This window comes from Nyctereutes procyonoides, unplaced genomic scaffold (genome assembly GCF_905146905.1).
Source record: "Nyctereutes procyonoides isolate TBG_1078 unplaced genomic scaffold, NYPRO_anot_genome, whole genome shotgun sequence".
In the NCBI taxonomy this organism is placed as follows: domain Eukaryota; kingdom Metazoa; phylum Chordata; class Mammalia; order Carnivora; family Canidae; genus Nyctereutes; species Nyctereutes procyonoides.
Genome location: NW_026575052.1, coordinates 49,769,739 through 49,792,686, shown reverse-complemented (window position 1 = coordinate 49,792,686; position 22,948 = coordinate 49,769,739). Strand labels below are relative to the sequence as shown.

Genomic DNA, 22,948 nt, shown 5'->3' with positions numbered 1-22,948 from the left:
CCCAGGCTCCCACAGAGAAGGCAGGGCTAGGCCATAGTGACACACAAGCTCCAGTGGTTGAGTCATTTTATTGGACCTTTAAGGGTTGGTTGTGGGTAGCATTCCCTCCATTTGGTCAGGGTTCTGCATAGGGGTCCTGCAGGGGAGACCAACTTAGGCTCCATCCCTGGAGCACAGAATCAGCCCCCAGGATGTCCTATGGAAAAATGGTGTAATACCTGGCGATTTTTGCCCGTGATTACCAATAAAGTATTCATAATAAAAAATCTCCGTTCTGACTACTGTGGAGGTCTTCCTGCTGGAAAAGAAGTGTGCAAAGCTGTTGGAAGTACATATGCAGAGTCTTGTTTTAGCCACAAATAGTGCCAGTCCCACTTTCCCCTGATAGTTTGCTCAACTCAGCAGATGCAAAGGGGCTGGCTTGTTCTCCTTTTGATTTCTTCCACAAGGTCTTCTCTTGGGACGTCCACCTGGCCAGGATGGATAAAGAAGATGGTATGAGCATCTCTGACTCCACAGCTCCCAAGTGCCCATTCCTTCCTCTAGTCACCAGGCTTGGCTCAGCTGGGAGCAGGAATGCAGGCAAAGGAGTCAGAGACAAAGTATGGTTGCAGATGGGACTCCTACCCTACTGTGACAATAGTAACAAGTTAATAACCCTTTAGTCTTTTCCGAGTGAGTACTAACATGAGTTCCAGACTTTTGCTTGGGTCTTGAATGAGCACGGCCTGCCCAAATGGCATACATTCCCCTTCCCTCAGCCTTTCTAGCCACCTACCTACCTCTTCCCTGCTGGCCACTGATCGGAGCTTGATGACCCCATCCTTGAGCTCCTGCTCACCAATGATGGCCACCAGTGGGATGCCTGCCTCCTCACAGTATTGCAACTGGTTCAGCAACTTAGGGTTCTTCTTATAGAGCAGCTCTGCCTGCAGGGAACCAGGGCAGAAGATGAAGGCTGGCTTCTACTGTCCTCAGGGACAACTTCCTTGGGGCCCACGTGCTCTTAGCTCTCCTCCACGAAGCTGCTATGGATGAGCTTTTATTTAGGCTGTGCCCAGCACTCCCAAGTTCACTGCCACCCTGGAGCTGGCCTCCTCTACCTTGATCCCAGCATTCCAGAGCTCTGAGACAAGCTTTAGTCTCTCCTCCAGCAGCTTTTTCTGTGCAGATGCCACAAGCACTTGTGTCTCTGTGGTCCGTACTTTCTCCTCCGTAGCCTGGGGAAGGGTCAAATAAGAGTCAGAGCTGGGCTACCTTCAAGCAGCCAAGCGAGCAGGCTGTTGTCAGGATTCTAACCTATCAACTGCGCATAAGGTAGCTCCTAGAAGGTGTAAGAAACGAACTCCCTGGCTTGTAGGTATAGCTTACCAGAAAGGATAACAAAGGGCAAGAGCCAAGGTAGTTTATGTACATAACTTCAAACTTGTCTCCTTCTAGTACCTTAAGGGCCCATGAGAATATTCACATAGAAATGATACTGTGAACTCACCTGGTCCCCATATACTATCAGCCCAGTCAAGGGACTGTGCCTCTTATACTTCAGTCATAGGGCCCAACCCAGGGTATGGGTGGATAGGGGTAAAGAGAGAATGCCGCTGCTGCTGCCCATTGTCTTTTTCTTGTAAACTATTTTCATAGTTCTTAACAACATACAATGCCTACTGGAACACTGACCTCAATTGGGAAACATGGTTTCCACTCCAGAGAAAAGGATGGGAGCGCTGGGAAGATTACTGCCAGAGCATTCCCCAGGGGATGAAATGCATCCAGCCAGTTAAAAGCAGCAGCAAAGGAGTGCTTGAGGTCATGAGGGCCTTCCCTCTAGAGGCTAGAGAGTCAAGATAGCCATCTGAAGAATCCGAAAGGCCTCAAACACATGCTTACCACTTAGAGGTGATATCAGAGGAGTTAGGAGCAAGACTCTGGAGTTAGACTGCCTGGATTTGCATTCTGACCCTGGTACTTAAAAGTTTCACAGCTGGGGCACCTGGGTGGCTCAGCCAGGTCATGATCCCAGGGTCCTGGGATCAAGCCCTGCATCGGGCTCCCTACTTGTCCTTCTTTTTCTGCCTCTCCCCCTACTTGTGCTCTGTCTCTCAAAATAATAAACAAACAAACAAGCAAATAAATAAAATCTCAAAAAAAGGTTTCACCACCTTGAGCAAATTATGACCTATAGTGCTTCAGTTCCCTTGGCTAGAAAATGCAGATAATAAAAGTAGCTACTCTCAGAGGGCTGTGCAAGAATTATAGTAGATAATGCATGAAAAGCACTAAGCACAGTGCCCAGCACACAGTAGTAAAATATTAAGCATTCTGTATTCTGAAGATTGATGTCTTTGGATATACCACCCCATGACTTCCGACAGTGCTGAGGGAAGTAGGGACCCAGAGGAAAGGATTCTGGGGAGAATGAAGGATCCAAGATCCATCAAGTTGGCCTACAATGGAGTAGAAGTCCATTAAACACAGCAACCATCTTTTCTCCATTTCTTTCCAAAGATGCTCCTTGCCCAAAACAGTACCATTCGCCCCCTTGAAGAACAAAGAAAACAGCTCATATGCCAGCAGCTGCCTGCCCCCAGGACTTACCTCTAGCCTCTGTTCCACAATGGAAAAGATCCGCTCCACCCCAATGCTGAGCCCCACGCATGGCACCTTGCGTCCTTTAGGGTCGAACATGCCCACCAGCCCATCATAGCGTCCTCCAGCAGCCACACTGCCCACACCCAGGGGCTCTTCCCCTGCCTGCACTGGGGTTTGTAGCAGCACTGCCTCATAGATCACCCCAGTATAGTAGTCTAGCCCTCGAGCGAGGCTTAGGTCGAAGGAGATCTATGGGGACAAGATCATAGTCAGTACCAGATAAGGATCAAGGATCTGAAACCTCAGACCTCAGCTAAAGTGTCCACTCCCAACCTGACTCACCTTGTCAGCAATGCCAAACAGGGTCAAGTATTCAAACAGTAATTTTAGGTCTCCCAGGCCCTCCAAGGCCTGTTTGTTTTGGGACAGTTCAGGATCCTGGAGCAGCTGTTCCACTAGGGATATCCCACCTGGGGAGACATCATTTGTGAGCCAGACTGAGTGACAAAAGGAAAAAAGCAGAGGCTCTCTTTACCTTTTTCCCTGGACTACATGTATGTATGCATGCTTGCATACATGCGCGCACACACACACGCACGCACGCACACACACGCACGCACACACACACACACACACACACACACAGTGTTGGCCTAAGAGTTGAGGCCAGTGAGATGGCTGTTGGAGAGAGGCAGGATCTGTTTCTCACCATGCTGCTGGACGTAGTCCCCAATGTGGTCAGCCACCTCGGGTGCGAGGCCCTTCTCTTCCACCATCTCATTCTTTACTTCCTCCCAGGACACCTAGGCAGACAGATGCCAGTAAGGGACCCCTGGGAAGCTTCTCCACTGCAGGGCAAGTGTGGGCCCTCCTGAGGGGGCAGTTTGGGAGAAGTTCCTTTCAACCTATATTCTGGGGCCAATCTTCCTTTGGTGAGCACAGAGGCAGGCCCCTCCCTCTCTCCTGATCTTGTTTTACATTTCTCAGAGAAGGTGGGATGTACGAAAAGAGTGAAATGTTTAGGTCATTACCTTGTCCAACTTGTCCACTGAGGAGCAGATGGTACGGAACTTGCTATCAGGAACACCACAGATGGCAAACATCCCATCTAGGATGCGCCTATCATTTACCTGTAGGGACCCAAGGCATAGTGAGGAGGGAATCTCTTTATATGACTGTCAATGGTCTTGTCATTTTGCTATTGGTCTCTCTGCACAAGGATATTTTCCTATGACAGGCTAGGCCCAGCTTTGCCCTTCCAGACCCATTCAGCTCTGACCTTGACTAGGAAGTCGCCTATCTGAAGGGATCTCAGGATCTCACACATGATCTCCAGGCACTCTGCATCAGGGATCATGGGGTCAAATTGTCCGGCAATGTCAAAGTCCTGCAGGGAGATGGGGAGTTATAGTTCTCAGGGTTTTAACCTACTTAAGCAGGGGAAGGCCTGGGGTGGGGGTGGGGGGCTAGGGAGACGGGGGGGGGGGGGGGGGGGAATGGGCTGGTCCTGGGAGCTCTGTTCTCTCCCTATAAACACCTGTTTGCACTCATGCATACACCACCTTCTTCATTATCTGTCTGACCACCCACCCAGAGGAAACGCCCAGCATTCCTGGTTATCTTAACCAACCCAGGTTTCCTTTCTGTCTACATTGCTTCATTATCTCACTCATCTACTTTCCCTTATTTCCTCCTAGCACCACGGGGGCAAATATATGGCTTTAGTCCTTAGCCATTTTCTCTATTCAGAAGCTCTGCCACCACTCTGGATGATCTGATACTTCAAATCCAATTTCTCCATCCTTTGCTGTAATCCTATCACTGTGGTTTAATACAAAGCACTGGACTATGAGTTCACTTCTGACTTTGGCTTTCTTATCCTTATGATTTCTTCATCTTGCTGAGTCTCACATTTACTTGTATGTAAAATAGGGAGAATCATCCCTATCCTCTACATAAAAATTTTGAAGAAATGGAACAGCATGATTTGGTGAATCCAATTTGTTCAGAACACCATGAGTACTCAGTAGATTCTACTAAGTTGATGGAGGGCCATGTTCCCCGTCATGCCCCACATACTCACACACTGATAGAATTCCCGATACCGGCCTCGGGTCATGGCTGGGTTATCACGCCGATATACTTTGGCTATGTGGTAGCGTTTAATGTTGGTCAGTTTATTCATTGCCAAATATCGAGCAAAAGGAACCTGGTAACAGTTAAGGAGAAAGCCTCCTCCTCACACAGACTGGCAGTTGATTATCACCACCAACAGAAGCTGTGGTCTAACCTCTGTGTGTGTGTGTAAAACCACAACCTGTGAGATTAGGAGCATTTCTGAACATCAGGAAGAATCAACTTTGTGACCACAAGGGGCGGCAGAAGTCTCAAAAAAAGATTAAGGTTCCTTTCTTTTTGGTTAGTGTCTCTCCTGGGCTATGCTGAGCAAAGCCCGGAGCCAGGCAGATGGGTCAGAGAGCAGAAAAAGGTCTTCATGTAGGATTTCTGAGGAGATGATTCTCTAACATAGCTTGGAGATAAAGGAAGGAGAGCTCTGTCCACTGGACAGGGCAAGGAAGAGATATTCTGGAGCCAAGGGATTATTGAGTTGGAACTGGTTCCTAACATAAAGTTAAAGTCTCACTCAGGATTCAGAAGACTTTTAAGGCTACGTTCTGTTTAGCCAAAATCTCATTCCTAGTTTAAAGAAATAAGTTCCCTAATTGCCACAAGCATCATATTTAATCCCACCCATGTCTGGCTGTCCCCAAACCTAGACTAGAAAAAGCCGAGGCCAATAAGAACTAATTGATCCAAAGTACCAAGAACCCAAGTTAGAAAGATACAGTGAGGTCATAGCGAAGGGACAATAGCTCTCCACCCTGGTCCTTCAGATCATAGATAAGCTTAGAGTCTTCTCCATACTTTCCAGTCAGTGTTTCCTGGAGAAAATATAAAGAAATGTGATCACAATGATAAATATAACAATTTAAAAGGAAGTTGTTGGTTTTTTTTTTTTTTAGACTTTATTTATTTATTTGAGAGAGAGAGCGAGTGAACATGTGCACAAACAAGGGGAAGGAACAGAGGGAGAAGCAGGCTCCCCGCCAAGCAGGAAGCCCGATACAGGGTTGGATCCCAGGACCCTGGGATCTGAGCCAAAGGCAGATGCCTATCCAACTGAGCCACCCAGGCACCTAAAAGGAAGTTTTAAAACAAAAACACTATCCTAACATGCCTATTTCAACTTGTCTATATTTCTGCTGCTCTCTATCCTTTTTTTTTTTAATTTTTTTAAAATTTTTATTTATTTATGATAGTCACAGAGAGAGAGAGAGAGGCAGAGACACAGGCAGAGGGAGAAGCAGGCTCCATGCACCGGGAGCCCGACGTGGGATTCGATCCGGGGTCTCCAGGATCACGCCCTGGGCCAAAGGGAGGCGCTAAACCGCTGCGCCACCCAGGGATCCCTGCTGCTCTCTATCCTAATGCTTATGTATTAAGTGTTAATTATAATCAAAAGAAAATACCAATTTCCATTTGGGGACACAATGGAAGTATTATTTTTATTTATTTTTTTGGAAGTATTATTTTTAAAAGCTGCATCATACTTCAGTGAGAAGCAGCTCTGTATTTTCTTCCTTCCTGGTATTAACTGTTAACTAATTAGGTTTTTCCAAAACATTTATTTGTTTGTTTTAAGATTTTATTTATTTGTCAGAGAGAAGGAGAGAGCACGTGTGTGCACAAGCAGGGGGAACAGCAGGCAGAGGGAGAAACGGGGTCTCTGATGAGCAGGGAGCCTGATGTAGGGCTCTAACTGAGGACCTTGGGATCATGACCTGAACTGAAGGCAGACACTTATCCGAATGAGCCACCCAGGCACCCTGTTCTATAACATTTCAATAAATATATTTTGGTATATAGTTTTTTTCTTTGGAATATATATTTTTGAGGATTACCTCCTAAGAGTGGATTATTTGATCAACAAACTTTTATGATGCCTATAGTTTGAACAATGTCAAAAGGTAAAACTGACATAGCAGCTCTTGCCATGTGATATGTTCAATAAGGTGATAACATTATTTCACTTACCAGAAAGTTTAAAAAGCCTGGAAATTCCCAGTGTGTAGAATTAGAAACACTTATAATTGGTTGGTGTTATGGGCTGAATTGTGTCCCTTTTAAAATTCATATATTGTAATCCTATCCCCCAGTAACCTCAGAATGTGACTATATTTGGAGACAGGGTCTTGAAAAGGCATTTAAGCTAAAATGATGTCATTAGAGTAGGCCCTAATCCAACAGAAGTCTTTATAAAAAGAGGAAAATTGGACACAGACAGAAGGAAGATGATGTGAAGACACGGGGAAGACACCAACTACAGCCAAAGAGCAAGGCCTGAAACAGATCCTTCATGACCCTCTGAAAGAACCAGCCCTGCTGACACTTTGTCTTGGACTTCTAGTCTCCTGACACTACATTTGTTGTTTAAGCCACCCAGTCCCTGGTACTTTGTTATGGCAGCCCTAGCAAACTAATATGACCGGTAAACATAAATGAGTACAGTCTTTTGACCCAGCAATTTTCTATGAACTTACCCTGCAGATGAATGCCCACCAGCACCAGACATTGTTCTAAGCACTAAATATACATCAGTGAACAAAACAATAGTAGTCTATTCCCTCATGGATCTTTCAGTATGAGGGAGAACAGGCAGTCCACCAATGCAAGGAAACAAATTAACAGATAATTTCAGTTAGTGATAACTTCTCTAATGGAAATAAAACAGGTCGAAGTGATAAACAAGGGATACTTTGGACAAGACAGTTGGAGAGGACTATTTGAAGAATGGCATTTTAGTGGAGTCTGAAATTAAAATCCTTAATCTCTAATTTAATCTAAAATTCTCGGGGCAAGGGAGTTTAAGAAAAGGGAAGAGCAAGTACAAAGTCCCTGAGATAGAAACATTTAGAATGGTGCAGGAATAGAAAGAAGACCAGAATATGGGACACCTGGGTGATTCAGCAGTTGAGCATCTGCCTTTGGTTTGAGGCGTGATCCCAGAGGCCTGGGATCGAGTCCCACATTGGGCTCCCTGCATGGAGCCTGCTTTTCCCTCTGTCTGTGTCTCTGCCTCTCTGTATCTCTCATGAATAAATAAATAAAATCTTAAAAAAATTAAAATTAAAAAAAATCTTAAAAAGAACTAGAAACCATCCCAGGGTCCATCAACAGGAGACTGGTTACTTATTTATCCTTTATATGTATGGTTCATATATATCTAAAAACATCTCAAGTACATAACAAGAAGGGCTCTCTCGTGGAAGCCACCAGCCGTGATCATGGTGAATAAAAACCAGGCCTGTCTTCCTGCTCATTGGAAAAAATTCTGGTCTTTGTCGGTAACAGGGGAGACACCTCTCACTCTCTTGTCATCTTCTTTGTTGTTTGTATATCCACTCTCCCACCATGCAATTTCCCCTCAGTCATCCCTCACCTTTAGTTCGAACACAGGTGTATCAATTACTTCTGCACCATGACGCTTGAAGCAGCTGATGATTACATCAAACACCTTCTCTCGAACGGCCATCTGCCGGGGACTGTAGTCTCTTGTACCCTTGGAGTCCAAATCAGCCAAAGCACCAGGGATGAGATTTAAAAACAAACAGGGAACATTAAGGTCTAGAAATATAAAAGCATGACCTCGAAGATGACAAATGCAAATACTGCCCCAAACTCAGATTTTGGGCTACAGATTTGTAAAGCCAGCATGAACAATTCCCTAGTAATTATCACACCCATTTGCATTCACCCTTCTAAATTCCATCCCCTTTTTAGCTTGGTTCTATTTTCTAGAATTCTTAGAATGCTGTTTTCTTTCTTTCTTTCTTTCTTTCTTTCTTTCTTTCTTTCTTTCTTTCTTTCTCTTTCTCTCTTTCTCTCTCTCTCTCTCTTTCTAGAACAGTATCTTCTGAGAAGTTTTTCGAAAAACTTTTTCTGTGATACCAGAACATTTCCCTGCCTAACAGAAAATACCTACCTGATGACAGGTATATAACTGACTCAAACTGGCTTAGCTAGTTGAATTACAAATTTTATAAGTAACATTTCCCCCAGCACAACTTAAAAAAAATTCTAATAAATACTATTCATTCTCTAATTTGTTTCTTTCTTTTTTTTTTTAAAGATTTTATTTACTTATTCATGAGAGACAGAGAGCGAGAGCGAGAGAGAGAGAGAGAGAGAGAGAGAGAGAGAGAGAGAAGCAGGCTTCTTGCAGGGAGCTCGATGTGGGACTCGATCCTGGGACTCCAGGATCACGCCGTGGGCCGAAGGCAGGTGCTAAACCACTGAGCCACCCGGGGATCCCCTCTAATTTGTTTCTAATAGTTCTATGACAGAGGCTGGGCAGATACCTTTTATGGATGAATTACAGGATATAGAGAGGTTAAGTCATTACCTAAGGCCACTCAGCAGGTTCTTCCAGATCAGAGTGTCTGGTCTGGGTGTTTACACCCTACTATCAAGTCTTTGGTCTCAGGACCTCTTTAAAACCTTACTACTTATTAAGGACCCCAAAGTGGATTATACCTGTCAATGTTTATTGTATTAGAAATTAAAACTGTGAACATTTAAGAATATTTATTAATTCACTTAACAAATAGTAAATCCATGCACGTTAACATAAATAACATTTTAGGAAAATGTTATTTCCCAAAACAAAAAAAAAATTGGTGAGAAGGGTGGTGCTGATTTACATTTTTGCAAATCTTTAATGTCTGGCCTGAAAGAAGACAACTGGATTCTTATACATGCCTTGTGTATTCAGTAGTTTGTGAGATGTTGTTCTAGTTAAATAAAGTTGAAAAAAGAAAATCTAGCCTTACAAAGGTGTGTAATTGTAAAAGAAGGAATATATTGTTTTTATTTATTTTTTATTGGAGTTCAATTTGCCAACATATAGCATAACACCCAGTGCTCATCCCATCAAGTGCCTTCTTCAGTGCCCGTCACCCAGTCACCCCCACCCCCCACCCACCTCCCTTTCTACCACCCCTTGTTCGTTTCAGGAATATTTTTTTTTAAATATTTTATTTATTTATTCATGAGAGACACAGAGAGGCAGAGACATAGGCAGAGGGAGAAGCAGGCTCCATGCCGGGAGCCCGACGTGGGATTCGATCCCGGGTCTCCAGGATCGCGCCCCGGGCCAAAGGCAGGCGCCAAACCGCTGCGCCACGCAGGGATCCCAAGAAGGAATATTTTAATAAACTTTTCAGCTAACTGTAGATATTCTTCTTTAATGACACCCAAATCCAACAAATGGTAGTTTTTTAATGATTGGTTGCAATGTGGAATCTGAAAACTTTTCACATTGTTATATTAAAATCTCTTACTTATATATGGTACCCAGAATTCACAGAAACAGAAAGTAGAACAGTAGTTCCCTGGGGGCTGGAGGGAGGGAGGGTAGAGGGGAGACTTCTTTTTCTTTTTTTTTAAGATTTTATTTATTTATTCATGAGAAAGAGAGAGAGAAAGGCAGAGCCACAGGCAGAGGGAGAAGCAGGCTCCATGTACGGAGCCTGATGTAGGACTTGATCCCTGGTCTCCAGGATCACACCCTGGGCTGTAGGCGGCGCTAAACCGCTGGGCCACGGAGCGGGGTGGTGGTGGGGGGTGGTGGGGGGATGGAGAGTGGGGGGGTGCAGGGGTGCTGCCCGGGACTTATTCTTAATAGGTACAGAATGTCAGTTTGGTATGATAAAAAAGTTCTGGGGATGAGCTGGGGTGATGGTTGAACAACAATGTAAACCACTTAATGCCACCAAACTGTATACTTAAAAATAGTTTAAAAAGGGGACACCTCTCAGTGGTTGAGCATTTGTCTTTGGCTCAGGTCGTGATACTGGGGTCCTGGGATTGAGTCCCACGTCGGGCTCCCCACAGGGAGCCTGCTTCTCCCTCTGTGTATCTCTCTCTCTCTCTATGTCTTTATGAATAAATAAGTAAAATCTTTTAAAAGCAGGGGGCACCTGGGTGGCTCAGGCTGTTAAGCATCTGCCTAAGGCCCAGGTTATGATCCCAGGGTCCTAGGACTGAGCTCCACATCGGGCTCCCTGCTCATCCAACCTTACCCTGCCATACTCTCTTGCACATGCTGTTGTCTCTCTGGCAAATAAATGAAATCTACTTAAAAATGGTTAAAATGGCAAATTTTTTGTTACATATATTTTACCATAATTTAAAAAACATCTATTACTCCATCTTGGACTTTGAATGAATCTTTTACCCATGCATGATTTTATAACATTATACATTGGTCATGTGAAAAATAATGGTTCATTGATAAATTATACAGATCTTCCAAATATTACACACTTCATTATATCAGAAGACACACTTGTTAATATCAACACAGATATTGCCAGGAAAGTCTAACTACTATACTGGGGAGCTGTGTAGCTCATGATGAAAGGATACAAGTTTCCTGAAATCCCTACTTTCACCTGAATGCTTGAGTGTTATCATTGGTAACAAATATTGTCAGAAGTTTTCCTTGAGGTGACAAAGCTCACTTCATTCATCTTCCTCAAGATGTCTCTCAAATACCAAATCTTTTTTTTTAATTTTTATTTATTTATGATAGTCACACAGAGAGAGAGAGAGAGGCAGAGACACAGGCAGAGGGAGAAGCAGGCTCCATGCACCGGGAGCCCGACGTGGGATTCAATCCTGGGTCTCCAGGATCGCGCCCTGGGCCAAAGGCAGGCGCTAAACCGCTGTGCCACCCAGGGATCCCTCAAATACCAAATCTTTAAAGCAACATTTGTCTTTCAGTTTTTCTTTCAAATAAAAAAAAGATGTTGTGTGAAGAAAGTAGCTAGTTAGCTTAAACTCATGCAAGGGCCCAAGAGTTTTTCCTACTTTGGAATGCAGCAGGAGTGCTTTATGTATACTTCCAATTTCATTACATGGAATACTAAAAAAGAATGTAGTCAAAGGTTGACCTTCAATAAAATGAATAATTTTTTTTTATCGAGGAAATTCCTAAGTAAAACTTACACACACACATACACACGTATTTTTTTTTTTTTTTTGCAAATGCATGGAAGAACATGATGGCTATTATTAGTACAATGTAGTGCCACTGTCATGTTTCATGCTAAGACATCAGCAGTTCTACTTTTCAGTGCTTTTGAATCTTCATAGCAAGTGTGGTCACAAAGGCAAGTAATGTTTCAGTATTATAAAAATAATTCTGACTATAAAACCTTTTGAGAGTTCTGTCCCCACGATACTGAGTTTTCTGTTAATATAAATCACACATCAAAAATGTGTTTCAACAAACTAAAGTGGATATTAATTCTCCAGTATAATCTTTCTTTTAAAATAGTATAGAGGGACACCTACGTGGCTTAGCGGTTACACGCCTGCCTTTAGCTCAGGTTATGATCCTGGGATCTGGGATTGAGTCCCACATTGGACCCCCTGCAAGGAGCCTGCTTCTCCCTCTGCCTATGTCTCTGCCTCTCTCTCTCAGTCTTTGCTGCTCATGAATAAATAAATCTTTAAAAAATAAATAAAATAGTATAGAAATTTTCAAACACACAATATAGGGAATAGTATCACAGACCACCATGCATCTATTACCCAGCTTCAATAACCATCAGCATCTGTTATTTTTATTTTATCTAAGCCCAACATCTTTTTTCTGGAGTATTTTAAAGTAAATCCAGACACCATATCAGTTTGTCCATAAATATTTCAGTATGATTTTCTAATGCACAAGGTTTAAAAAAAGCCAAAGCACTATAATACCTTTATTACAACAAAACAAACAGCCACCCATTCATATTACCTAATACCCAAGCCATGTTTAAATTTCCCCAATTGCCTCAAGAATAAAGAAAAAAAAAATGAGTGGGAAATATCAGAAAGAGAGACAGAACATGAGAGATTCCTAACTCTGGGAAACGAACTAGGGGGGGTGGAAGGGGAGGTGGGCGGGGGGTGGGAGTGACTGGGTGACGGGCACTGAGGGGGGCACTTGATGGGATGAGCATTGGGTGTTATTCTATATGTTGGCAAATTGAACACCAATAAAAAATAAATTTATATATATATAAAAAATATTTTTTTATGGTTGGCTCACTTGAATTAGATTCTAAATGAAGCCCATTCACTGTATTTGTCTCTTTATCTATTTAATCCACGACAGGTTCCTTTCCTTTTTTTTTTTTAAGTGCCATTTATTTGTTGAGGAAATTGAATTATTTGTCTTAAAGAACTTTTCATATTCTAGATTTCATTAACAATATATCCAATGTGTCACTTAATACATTCCGCCATCTCCCATATTTTTGGTAAACTGATGGTTAGGTCAAAAGGCCTGATTAGATTCAGGTTCAATTTTTCTTGGCAGGAAAAGTTCATAGGTGGTGCTGTGTACTTCTTATTGCATCACATAAGGTGAAACATAATGTCTGGTTGCCCTACTTTTAATGATGTTAAGATTGATTGTTGGGTTTAAGTGAGGCCAGCCTGATCTATCATAAATTCCCCATTAATCTTATCACTAGATAGTTTGAAAAAACTCTGGATACCACTGTTTTGTCATTTTATTGTCTCTTTAACCTCCAAAATTAGTTGTGTGTAGAAGGGAATAGCCCAATGAATTTAGGAGCCCAAAGAATGAACCTAAAAAGGCGACACCTCAATGCATGGAAGACTCCTCTTCTTTAGAATCCAATTTCACGATACATTTATTGAATATTTATTCAGTTCCAGATACCTACTCTCAGCCTCTCAGGGTAAATAAACCATGTGAATAAATAAAAGTCACCAAGAAATAATAATAGAGATATATATGAGGTGCCTAGGGAACCCAGATGAAACAGTAAATAGTTCTGTTTATAGAGTTTACAAAGAATGATATCTAAACTAAAATCCTGGAGGCTGGGCTAGTAATCTCCAACCTCATTCCACTCCACTCCACTCTACTCTCCCTCTGTATTTGGTTCTACTCATACAGGTCTTTTTCTAGTTCCTGGAAACTATAAGCATTCTTCTCTCCTTCAGGATTTCCATACTCTACCTGAACCTCTCTTCCTTACACTCCTCCCCTGGCTACTTCCCATTCATCCTAAGTCAGTTAGGTCAGTTAGTACATTACTTCTTCATCGAGGCTTTTTCAGACTCTCTAGTTCTTTCCTGTTTATCTCAGAATTCTTGTTATTTCTTTATTTTTTTATTTTTAAAGATTTTTATTTATTTATTCATGAGAGACACACAGAGAGAGGCAGAGACACAGGCAGAGGGGGAAGCAGGTTCCTCTCAGGGAGCTGGATGGGGGACTCCATCCTGGTACCCTGGGATCACACCCTGAGCCTAAGGCAGATGTTCAATTACCGAGCCACTCAGGCATCTCTTGTTATTTCTTTATATAATTTATCACAATTTATAATCACATATTCAAGAGTGGGATTATTTGTCCTAAGTCCATTTCGTTCAGTAGAATGTAAGCTCCATGAGGGCAGGCTGTATTGTTCACCATGGTATACTCACTGATTCCTACAGTGCTAGGCATATAGTAAGCACTCAAAAAATATTTACTGAATGAAAGAAAGAATAGGTGTAGCTGGCATACTACTAAGCACCCAGCTTGTCTAGTTTCTGCCATCACTTTGCTATCCCAGAACGACTCGGACTCCAATTCAGCCCAGCACCCAGAACAACTGTTCAGGGAAGCAGGGGCATCCACGTTTGGGAGTGGAATTAGGGGCCTTCGCAGAGGCTCCTTAACGGATTTGTATTTACCTTGGGGGTTTTGAGCACAAACTTCTGTTTCCCTTCATCAGGGCCCAGCTGCGCCTTCAATTTCAGTAGTTTTGCTACCTCCTCCTCGATCTGTGGAAGTAAAATAAGTGCTGGGCGATCACGTCTGCCACTCCCTTCCCTCCTCCGCCATTCATTCAGTATCCCTCCCTCATCAGAATCTGGACAGAGCTCTCCCATCAGTTGTGCTTCTGTCGGGTCCTACCCGGGACACCTCCCCATCCTGGCCCTGCTCCTTCCTATACGCCGGGTCCCTTTTCCTACATCTCTTTCCTCTATGCAGACCACCTAGTTCCATGTCCCCCCTGGTCCTACTTTGGCCTCTCCCAGCCACCTGGGTCGCACCTGCTCAGCGCTGGCCTTCTGCTGCTTGAGGCCCCGCACGCGCTCTCCCTGAAGTCGCACTAGCTCCTCCAGTGCTGCACGTTCTGCCATATTGCGGCCAACTGGCGCTGAGGGCTGTCTAGACCGGCTGTGGTTGCCGCAGCCTCAGATCGGATAACTTCCGGCTATCGAGTCACTGGACCGCACGCCTAGAGGGCCCCCGTCGAACCACTTCCGGCTGCTCCCGGAAGTGCCGAAGCTGAGACGGTGCCTGAAAGGTTCGGAGCCAGCCTTCAGGCTTTGGAAGGTGAGAAGTGATCTTTTCGCTGGTGCTACGGCTAACCTCTACAGCGCTCTGCACACTTACTGCGGTGGGGTCCGACCTGCTTCGTCCCCAGGTCTTTTGGCTCTTGTCTCGGAAAGGCGGCTTCCTGTTACATGATGCCCCCGTTTGGACTCCTGCACAGGAGGGCCTGGGCTTCACTGTTTGGCCAGCTCCTGCGGCCGTCCGGTCTTGTGTGCATCGGGGAGGTCCATTTTCATAGCCAGGTGAGCCAGACTGAGTGGTCTGTCGGGGCAGGATATTCAGGTCTGAAAGTATGGATTCTCGGCCTGCGTTCCAGTAGTACAGTTGGTTTTTGTTTTTGAGTGGTTTGCTGGTACTGAGCCAAGTATTTTAGATACTTCCATTTAATCCTCATAGCAATTTTGAGAGGTTGGGATTATTTCCATTTTACGGTTGAGGAAACAGTCTGCAAGGTTAAATGACTTATCTACAAATATATAGTAAAGGGAGCATTTTTAATACAGGCCCACAATCCCTTATGTGAACCTCTTGGGGGTCAAACACATTCTTAAGCAAAGTATATGAATATCCCCATTAAGTGAAATGACAGGAGACCATAAGTAGACTGAATTCACATTAGAATTTATCTCAAAGTGAACTCCGCGCCCCCCCCCAAAAAAAAGAAACCCCAAAACAAACCACTTTCTGGTTTTTAAAGATTTTTGGATTTTGGAATTGCATATGGACTTAAACTGCCATCCTTTGGAAGAGAGAATTGCCAAAATATGGAACTACCACACTGTCTATGTTTGTGAAAGGGCGTACAGACTGCTGCTAATAAATAAAATTATCGATTCAGTTTTACTTTAGGAAAGACCCTAGCAGATGCTTTGTGCTATCATGAACAACAGGGCTCAGGTCTTTTGTTATTAATTTTCAGTCACAGCATCTTACCAGTCTGATTTTTTAGTTCGATTTATTTAGTTCGATCGATTCTTGTTCATTCCATAGGCATATTGTATGTTTTGGGCTGGTTCTCCTGTCTTCGGGTTACTTTTTCCATGTCTCTAAGCCTAATGAACATTGATTGTTACCTTATTAAAAATTCATTTATTGCTCTTTGAGTAGGAACTAAGAATTGGAGATCATACTAATCCCTATTCCTAGATGGTTGGTGGCAGTAATGGTGGGTTGTCCTGTGCCTTCATTGTTCTCAGGTGCTTTTCCAGACATTAAAAACTCTGAATACGATAAAGGCCTGACCTTATGTGTATTACATTATATAGTGCAAATACAGTGTATGTTTTGGAAGGAGGCTGAGATTGAAATAGATAAAACAGTAGTCAGGCTGTGTGTTGCTCAGGGCCAGATGTCTTTGCAGGTCACCTGCAAAGGTGTCTGTCCTAGGCCTGACCAGTCTTGTGGCTCACATCTCACATTCCTTTTCCTGCTAGGTTTCAGAGGCTGTGTTAATATCCCAACTGAAACCACATCAAGAAAAATCAAATTTTGTTATCAAGACCCCAAAGGTAACACCTTTTGCCTCACCGTATTCTATTAGATGCCTTGAGGATTGCCTTCTGCTCTGCTTGTCTTTTCCTAACCCCTTTTAATGTCTTTTTAGAGTAATTTCATTATGCTTGAGGTACTGATTGGGCTCAGTCATCTGAACTCAAAGGGATTTTCACTTCAGATTTTCTTGTATAGATTTTTTGTTTTAAGATTTTATTTATTTATTCATGAGAGACACAAAGAGAGGCAGAGACACAGGTAGAGGGAGAAGCAGGCCCTATGCAGGAAGCCGGATGTGGGACTTGATCCTGGGACTCTGGGATCATGCCCTGAGCCAAAGGCAGACGCTCAACCGCTGAGCCACCCAGGCATCCCTAGTATGGTTTTTTAACCCTTTGTCTTAAATGGATTTGTTTTTTTTTTTTTTTGTCTGTGTTTTCAGTATGGCTGCTTTTGGTTTCCAGGGCACCAGAGATCTTAGTCCCCAGCAGATGGTTGTGAGGGAGAAAATTCTTGATATGGTTATTGACTGCTTTAAACGTCATGGAGCAAAGAGGCTAGATACTCCAGCATTTGAGCTTAAGGTAAGAGGAGAGAGTGCTGGAACTCCATTTCTTTATCTGCCTTTAGATTCCTGAAGAGCTTTTAGTCTGTGTTCTGGAGTCCTCCTTTGAACTTTGGTGGGTTTTGTTTGATTCCTGCAGGAAATGCTCACTGAGAAATATGGAGAAGACTCTGGACTAATCTATGAACTGAAGGATCAGGGTGGAGAGCTACTGTCCCTGCGCTATGACCTTACTGTATCTTTCTGAGTGTTAGAGACTGACCTCTCTTTCCAAACCCAGGGGAGTTTCTTTGACAAAAGGGACAACTGTGCATCTGGAATCCCATAGGTCTTTTTGCAGCAGCCTTTACTTCCAGTTCCTCCCAGAAGGCAATTCTACCAGCAGAGGCTGGCCCAGATCACTGTCATTTAACTTTACTGTGTATCAGACTCCCTTGGGGAAGATTATAGAAATACCAGGTATCTGGTGCCTAGCCCCAGATATTAATTCTGTACGTGATGTGGGATTCAGCAATCTGCATTTTATTTTTTTATTTTTATTTTTTTAAAAAATATATATATTTATTTATGATAGTTACACACACACACACACAGAGAGAGAGAGAGAGAGAGAGAGAGAGAGAGGCAGAGACATAGGCAGAGGGAGAAGCAGGCTCCATGCACCGGGAGCCCGACATGGGATTTGATCCCGTGTCTCCAGGATTGCGCCCTGGGCCAAAGGCAGGCGCCAAACCGCTGCACCATCCAGGGATCCCAGCAATCTGCATTTTAAACAGGCACCTGGGGTCATGAAGAGACAGGTGGTTCTTAGCCTATACTTAAGAAACAAGGACATTAAAAAAAATAAAGAAAGAAAGAAACATTGACATAGAAGTTACAGGCAAATCTAGGTTCTCAAACTTGACCATTTTGAAATGGTTGAGAATTGATCTGAATGGGAAGGGAACAACCCATACTTGGAGTTCTTGGGTCATTTCTCTTTCAATAGATAGCAGGCCAGCTTCCCTTGTTCTTTTACTGAACTTGCACTTTCGCTTGGTGGGATTCCTTCATTCCTTTATACTGAATGTCAACTACTGCTAGACCTTGGGGATAGCGGGAAACAAGACAGAGAAGGTTCTTGTTTTCATCCTCGTGGAAGAGATCCAATGGGTAATGGCCCAGTCCTCCAAATGTCTGTACAGTGGGCCTAAGCTTTGGATGCAGTAAACTTTCTCCTTAACCTGTTTATGTGAGGTCCCTTTTGCACGTTATCTCGCCATGAATAAAGTGAAAAGGATGAAGCGCTACCAAGTTGGAAAGGTATGGCGACGAGAGAGCCCAACCATAGTCCAAGGCCGCTACAGGGAATTCTGCCAGTGTGTAAGTAACCTGATGGAGGCAGCAGGGTTTGATAGTTTGAGGGGCTACTACCTAGGAACTGGCTGCTCAGTGAAGATTTTTTTTCCCCTTTTTCTGATTTGCTGTAGGATTTTGACATTGCTGGTCAGTTTGACCCTATGATCCCTGATGCAGAGTGTTTGAAGATCATGTGTGAGGTCCTAAGTGGTTTGCAGCTGGGGGACTTTCTCATTAAGGTGAGACCAGGGCAGAGGACCGAGTGGAGAAGTCTGGATTTGGCCTGATGCTGTCCCAGAACATCAGTGACCCCAGCCTTTAAGCCTATAGATCTGGGACTTTCTCAGTAGAGCTGTTGTCTTTTATCTATATCTATATAGTCACCCTATGGAATTTTCTTTCTGCACCTTTTCTGAGACAGGCTAATAGGGACTGCCATTGTTTTGAAGGAAAGGCATTGACAAGGCACTTGGGTTATTTCCACTGAGTTCACAGGTCAATGATCGGCGGATTTTGGATGGGATATTGGCTGTCTGTGCTGTTCCTCAAAGCAAGTTCCATGCCATCTGCTCCTCTATAGACAAATTAGACAAGGTAACTAAAAACACATACTTCAGTAGACCATATTAAAGTCTGTGCCCTGCCCTCAAATCTTTACCCCTAGAGAAAAATAAGGAGATGGTGACTGGAAGTGAGCTTTTACTGGGGAAGATAAGAAGACATTCTGAAGCAAGACCTGTGTTTATTGTGCAGTGTATTGACTGTGCCTGCATTTCCTGAGCTGCCTCTGACTTTGCTGCGTGTAGTGTTAGCTATTTGTGACCTTTCCAGTTAGATGAAGAAGTATCTTGGAACTGGGTTAATGTTTGGGTGTTTGCACAGATACCTTGGAAAGAGGTGAGACATGAGATGGTGGCAAAGAAAGGCCTGGCTCCTGAAGTGGCTGATAGAATTGGTGACTATGTCCAACGTCATGGTAAGAACCAGCGTTTTCAGAGCTATGTGATAGAACTGGAGTAAAGGGGATGTGTATACAACTTCTATCTCTGAAACAGCGCCTTTCCGAAGATATGCTAAGTGCCAGAACCTGGCCTGAATTTAATTTCCCTTTCACTTAGTGTAATGACCGCTTTATGTCATCAGATGGCAAAGGCAGAAGAGGAGTCTAGTCAGGATTTTTTTTTTATAAATAAGAAAATGAGGAGGATTCGTTGGAGCACATGAGGTATAAATTTGGATAAAACACCTCATTGAATAGCACAGACCTTATTTCTCCCCATATGTCTCCGCAGGTGGGGTATCCCTGGTAGAGGAAATGTTCCAGGATTCTAGACTATCCCAGAACAAGCAGGCCTTAGAGGGTTTGGGGGACTTGAGGTTACTATTTGAATACCTGACTTTATTTGGAATTGCTGAGAAGGTAAGCTGAGTTGAGAGTGGACTTCCTGCTGAACTTTGGGGCTCTCAGGGTCCTAAGTCTTTTTTGGGGACTTACTGTAGTCTTATTCCCACAGATCTCTTTTGACTTAAGCCTAGCTCGGGGCCTGGACTACTATACTGGAGTGATCTATGAAGCGGTGCTACTACAGACCCCAGCTCAGGCTGAGGAGTGCCTCAATGTGGGCAGTGTGGCTGCTGGTGGACGCTACGATGGGCTGGTGGGCGTGTTTGATCCCAAGGGCCACACGGTGCCGTGTGTGGGACTCAGTATTGGGGTGGAGCGAATCTTTGCCATTTTGGAAGAGAGGATGAAGGTAGGTCCTAGGTAGGGGTGCATTTGGGCTGGAGACTAAAGACTCATGTTTAGGCAGCCCCAGTGGCGCAGCGGTTTAGCGCCATCTGCAGCCTGGGGCGTGATCCTGGAGACCCGGGATTGAGTCCCACATCGGGCTCCCTGCATGGAGCCTGCTTCTCCCTCTGCCTGTGTCTCTGCCTCTCTTTCTCTCTGTGTCTCTATGAATAAATAAATAAAATATTAAAAAAAAAAATAAAGACTCATGTTTGTGGATATACAGTTAGACTGTTTTTCTGATGATCCTTTTGTCTTTTTTTTTTAAGTAGTGATACACAAGAGTTTTTTATTAGTTTTGCTTTCCTTTCTCTCTTTAATCAGACTGCTGGTCTGAAGATACGGACTACAGAGACCCAAGTGTTTGTGGCTACACCACAGAAGAACTTTCTTCATGAACGGTTGAAGCTAATTTCAGAGCTTTGGGATGCTGGGATCAAGGTATGGTAGAACTGATGTCCAAGTCATTGAGGTATATATGGCCATTCAGGTGGCCATTTCTATCTTATGCCTAAGATGGAACTCAAGACTTTTCTGGTGTTTATTAGAGTGTCTTCTAGTAGGAGGGCTAGCTCCTCATTTCTTTGGAAATGCTTGAGTAATGTGGTCGCTTCTAAGCCCTTACTCTCTCTTCACCCTTTTCAGGCAGAGCTGCTGTATAAGAACAACCCTAAACTACTAACTCAGCTGCATTACTGTGAGCACATGGGCATTCCACTGGTGGTCATTATTGGTGAGCAAGAACTGAAAGAAGGGGTAATCAAGCTTCGTTCAGTGGCCAGCAGGGAGGAGGTGAGTGGGAAATAGAACCAAGTGTTTCTACCTTTCTTAGATTCTTTTAAGAAATATGTATCTTATGGGTGAGGAAATATCTCCAGGGTTAATAGTGGTAGAGATGAATGAAGACCCATTCAGGCAACCCTTTAGCCAGTGAATATTAGCTAGGAGGGCAGAAGGACAAATTAAATCTTAATGGGTATTTTGAGACCAATCCAATGAAATAGACATAGATCAGTTGTTTGACTCTCTCTCTCTCTCTCTCTCTCACAAGATTTTATTTTTTAAGTGATCTCTCCACCCTGCTTGGGGCTCAAACTCACAACCCTGAGGTCAAGAGTCACATGCTCTACCAATTGAGCCAGGCAGGTGCCCCAGATATGTAAATCTCTTTAGTCTTGAAAGCGTAATTCTCCAGTTCATCTTGAAGCCCACACTTCTTCCTACTGATTACATAAAGTAGTGGGATCAGATACAGGGTAAAATGAATCTGGAAAAGCAGTGACTAGGAATCTAGAATCACTTTCTAGTTTGTCACACGAAGGTTCTCTTTTATGTTACAGGTGGCTATTAAACGGGAAAATCTTGTGGCTGAAATTCAGAAGAAACTATCTGAGTCTTGATCCTTGCCTGCTTGCCATCTGCTGCTCTTTCTAGAAGACGTTTCTTGTGGACTGAGTTCCTGATGGACTTTGCAGTTGCTGGCCGGGATGGGTGACAAGTTCCTCTGCCTCCTCCATCCTTTCTGGGTACAAAGCTGTGGGAGGTCCTGAGGACTCCTGGGCTAGTGTGAGCAGCTATTCTGCATGGGTGCAGATGGCTGGTATGTGAAAGAGACATGCTCTAACTGCAGAGACAGATGGCAGATTTGAAGTGCCATGGAATGCTGCCAACAGGTGCTGAGATGGTTGCTTTGAGCAAAGCTCTAGGAAGGTTGCCTCAGGCTGGGACCATTGAGATCAGAAGTCAGATATGTGGCCTTCCGTTGTGGCTTCTGAACCAGATTCTGGGAAATTTGTCCACAACCTGCCCTTGGCTTGTCCAGGGAGTATTGGGAGATAGCAAGGAAGGGGCAAATGGCTGCCTTCTCCTTTGAGGACAGAGATGCTATCCTAAGGGCATAGGAGTGCTCATGGTTGTGGCATCTCTACCCCATCTGCTGTTAGTAGAATGAGGCTGTCTGTTTAGTAATTTTGAATGTTGAATTTAATAGGTGACTTGACAAGATGGTCTAATCTTTTGAGATTTTGGAGACCATTTCCTGTGCCAGAATTACTGCTCGACTATGTTCCATGTTGTCCTATGGAGGTGGCTGTTCTAGAAATGATTGGATAATAAATAAAATACTAAATGTAGTAGTTTGAGTGATTTGTTATCAAGGGATTGGTTTGCATAGGCCATAGAAAACCCTCAAGTGTACACTGCACAATTCTGAGAACTAGGAGCAACCTCCCTGGGGTGATGCTTCTGAATTCAGTGAAGGAAACAGTTTTCCAGTGCCCCCACTTCACCCCCCATCAACTTGGAGATACAGTCACGTCTAAATCAACATAGTGAGATGCATGCCAGAGTTCACCCTACAGCATTGCTGATGACTGGCCTTTCCAAGTCCCATCATGTTGATTAAATTGTGCCCTATTGATTGAATGATTATAAAGTTCCTCAGTTGAAGGAAAAGTGATTTAACCGAATGATGATAGCATTGCTTCAAAATAAAGAGTGTGCAAAAATTGCTTTCTATATATGCGCTGGACAGGCTGCAACTTAGAAACACTGGGTGTCGCGGGCCATATCTTTAGTGCATACAGGTAAATAGGGCAGCTAGAGGCTCCTAATAATTCCTTCAGCCTTAAAAATTAGAAACTTGGCAAACGGATGCACAGTTGCTTAAGACTAGATCAAAGGGCCCTGATCCAAATTGCTTCCT

The 22,948-nt window shown here is 43.7% G+C and overlaps 2 protein-coding genes across 6 annotated transcripts; one reads left to right on the top strand and one right to left on the bottom strand.

Moving 5' to 3' along the window:
* Nucleotides 1–49: 49 nt before the first annotated feature.
* HARS1 (histidyl-tRNA synthetase 1) lies at nucleotides 50–14,941 on the bottom strand. Of its 2 annotated transcripts, none has more exons than XM_055331870.1 (13): nucleotides 14,776–14,941; nucleotides 14,413–14,502; nucleotides 8,090–8,209; nucleotides 5,436–5,531; nucleotides 4,673–4,798; nucleotides 3,869–3,976; nucleotides 3,621–3,719; nucleotides 3,299–3,392; nucleotides 2,932–3,059; nucleotides 2,596–2,838; nucleotides 1,104–1,220; nucleotides 779–929; nucleotides 50–470 (listed from the first exon to the last, which is right to left on the bottom strand). In XM_055331870.1, the coding sequence occupies exons 1-13, from the start codon at nucleotides 14,863–14,865 to the stop codon at nucleotides 394–396; spliced, it is 1,539 nt and encodes a 512-aa protein (XP_055187845.1). In that variant the 5' UTR covers nucleotides 14,866–14,941; the 3' UTR covers nucleotides 50–393. The 2 variants fall into 2 exon arrangements, with proteins under 2 accessions (XP_055187845.1, XP_055187846.1); XM_055331871.1 differs by having other exon boundaries at nucleotides 783–929.
* Nucleotides 14,942–14,997: 56 nt separating this feature from the next.
* HARS2 (histidyl-tRNA synthetase 2, mitochondrial) lies at nucleotides 14,998–22,376 on the top strand. 4 transcript variants are annotated; one of them, XM_055332763.1, is made up of 14 exons: nucleotides 15,014–15,061; nucleotides 15,153–15,303; nucleotides 16,495–16,569; nucleotides 17,017–17,136; nucleotides 17,257–17,352; nucleotides 18,354–18,479; nucleotides 18,587–18,694; nucleotides 18,951–19,049; nucleotides 19,338–19,431; nucleotides 19,748–19,875; nucleotides 19,970–20,209; nucleotides 20,569–20,685; nucleotides 20,890–21,036; nucleotides 21,585–22,376. In XM_055332763.1, the coding sequence occupies exons 2-14, from the start codon at nucleotides 15,193–15,195 to the stop codon at nucleotides 21,642–21,644; spliced, it is 1,521 nt and encodes a 506-aa protein (XP_055188738.1). In that variant the 5' UTR covers nucleotides 15,014–15,061; nucleotides 15,153–15,192; the 3' UTR covers nucleotides 21,645–22,376. The 4 variants fall into 4 exon arrangements, with proteins under 4 accessions (XP_055188740.1, XP_055188737.1, XP_055188738.1 ...); XM_055332765.1 differs by lacking the exon at nucleotides 15,153–15,303 and having other exon boundaries at nucleotides 14,998–15,061; XM_055332762.1 differs by having other exon boundaries at nucleotides 15,004–15,303.
* The last annotated feature ends 572 nt before the right edge of the window (nucleotides 22,377–22,948 follow it).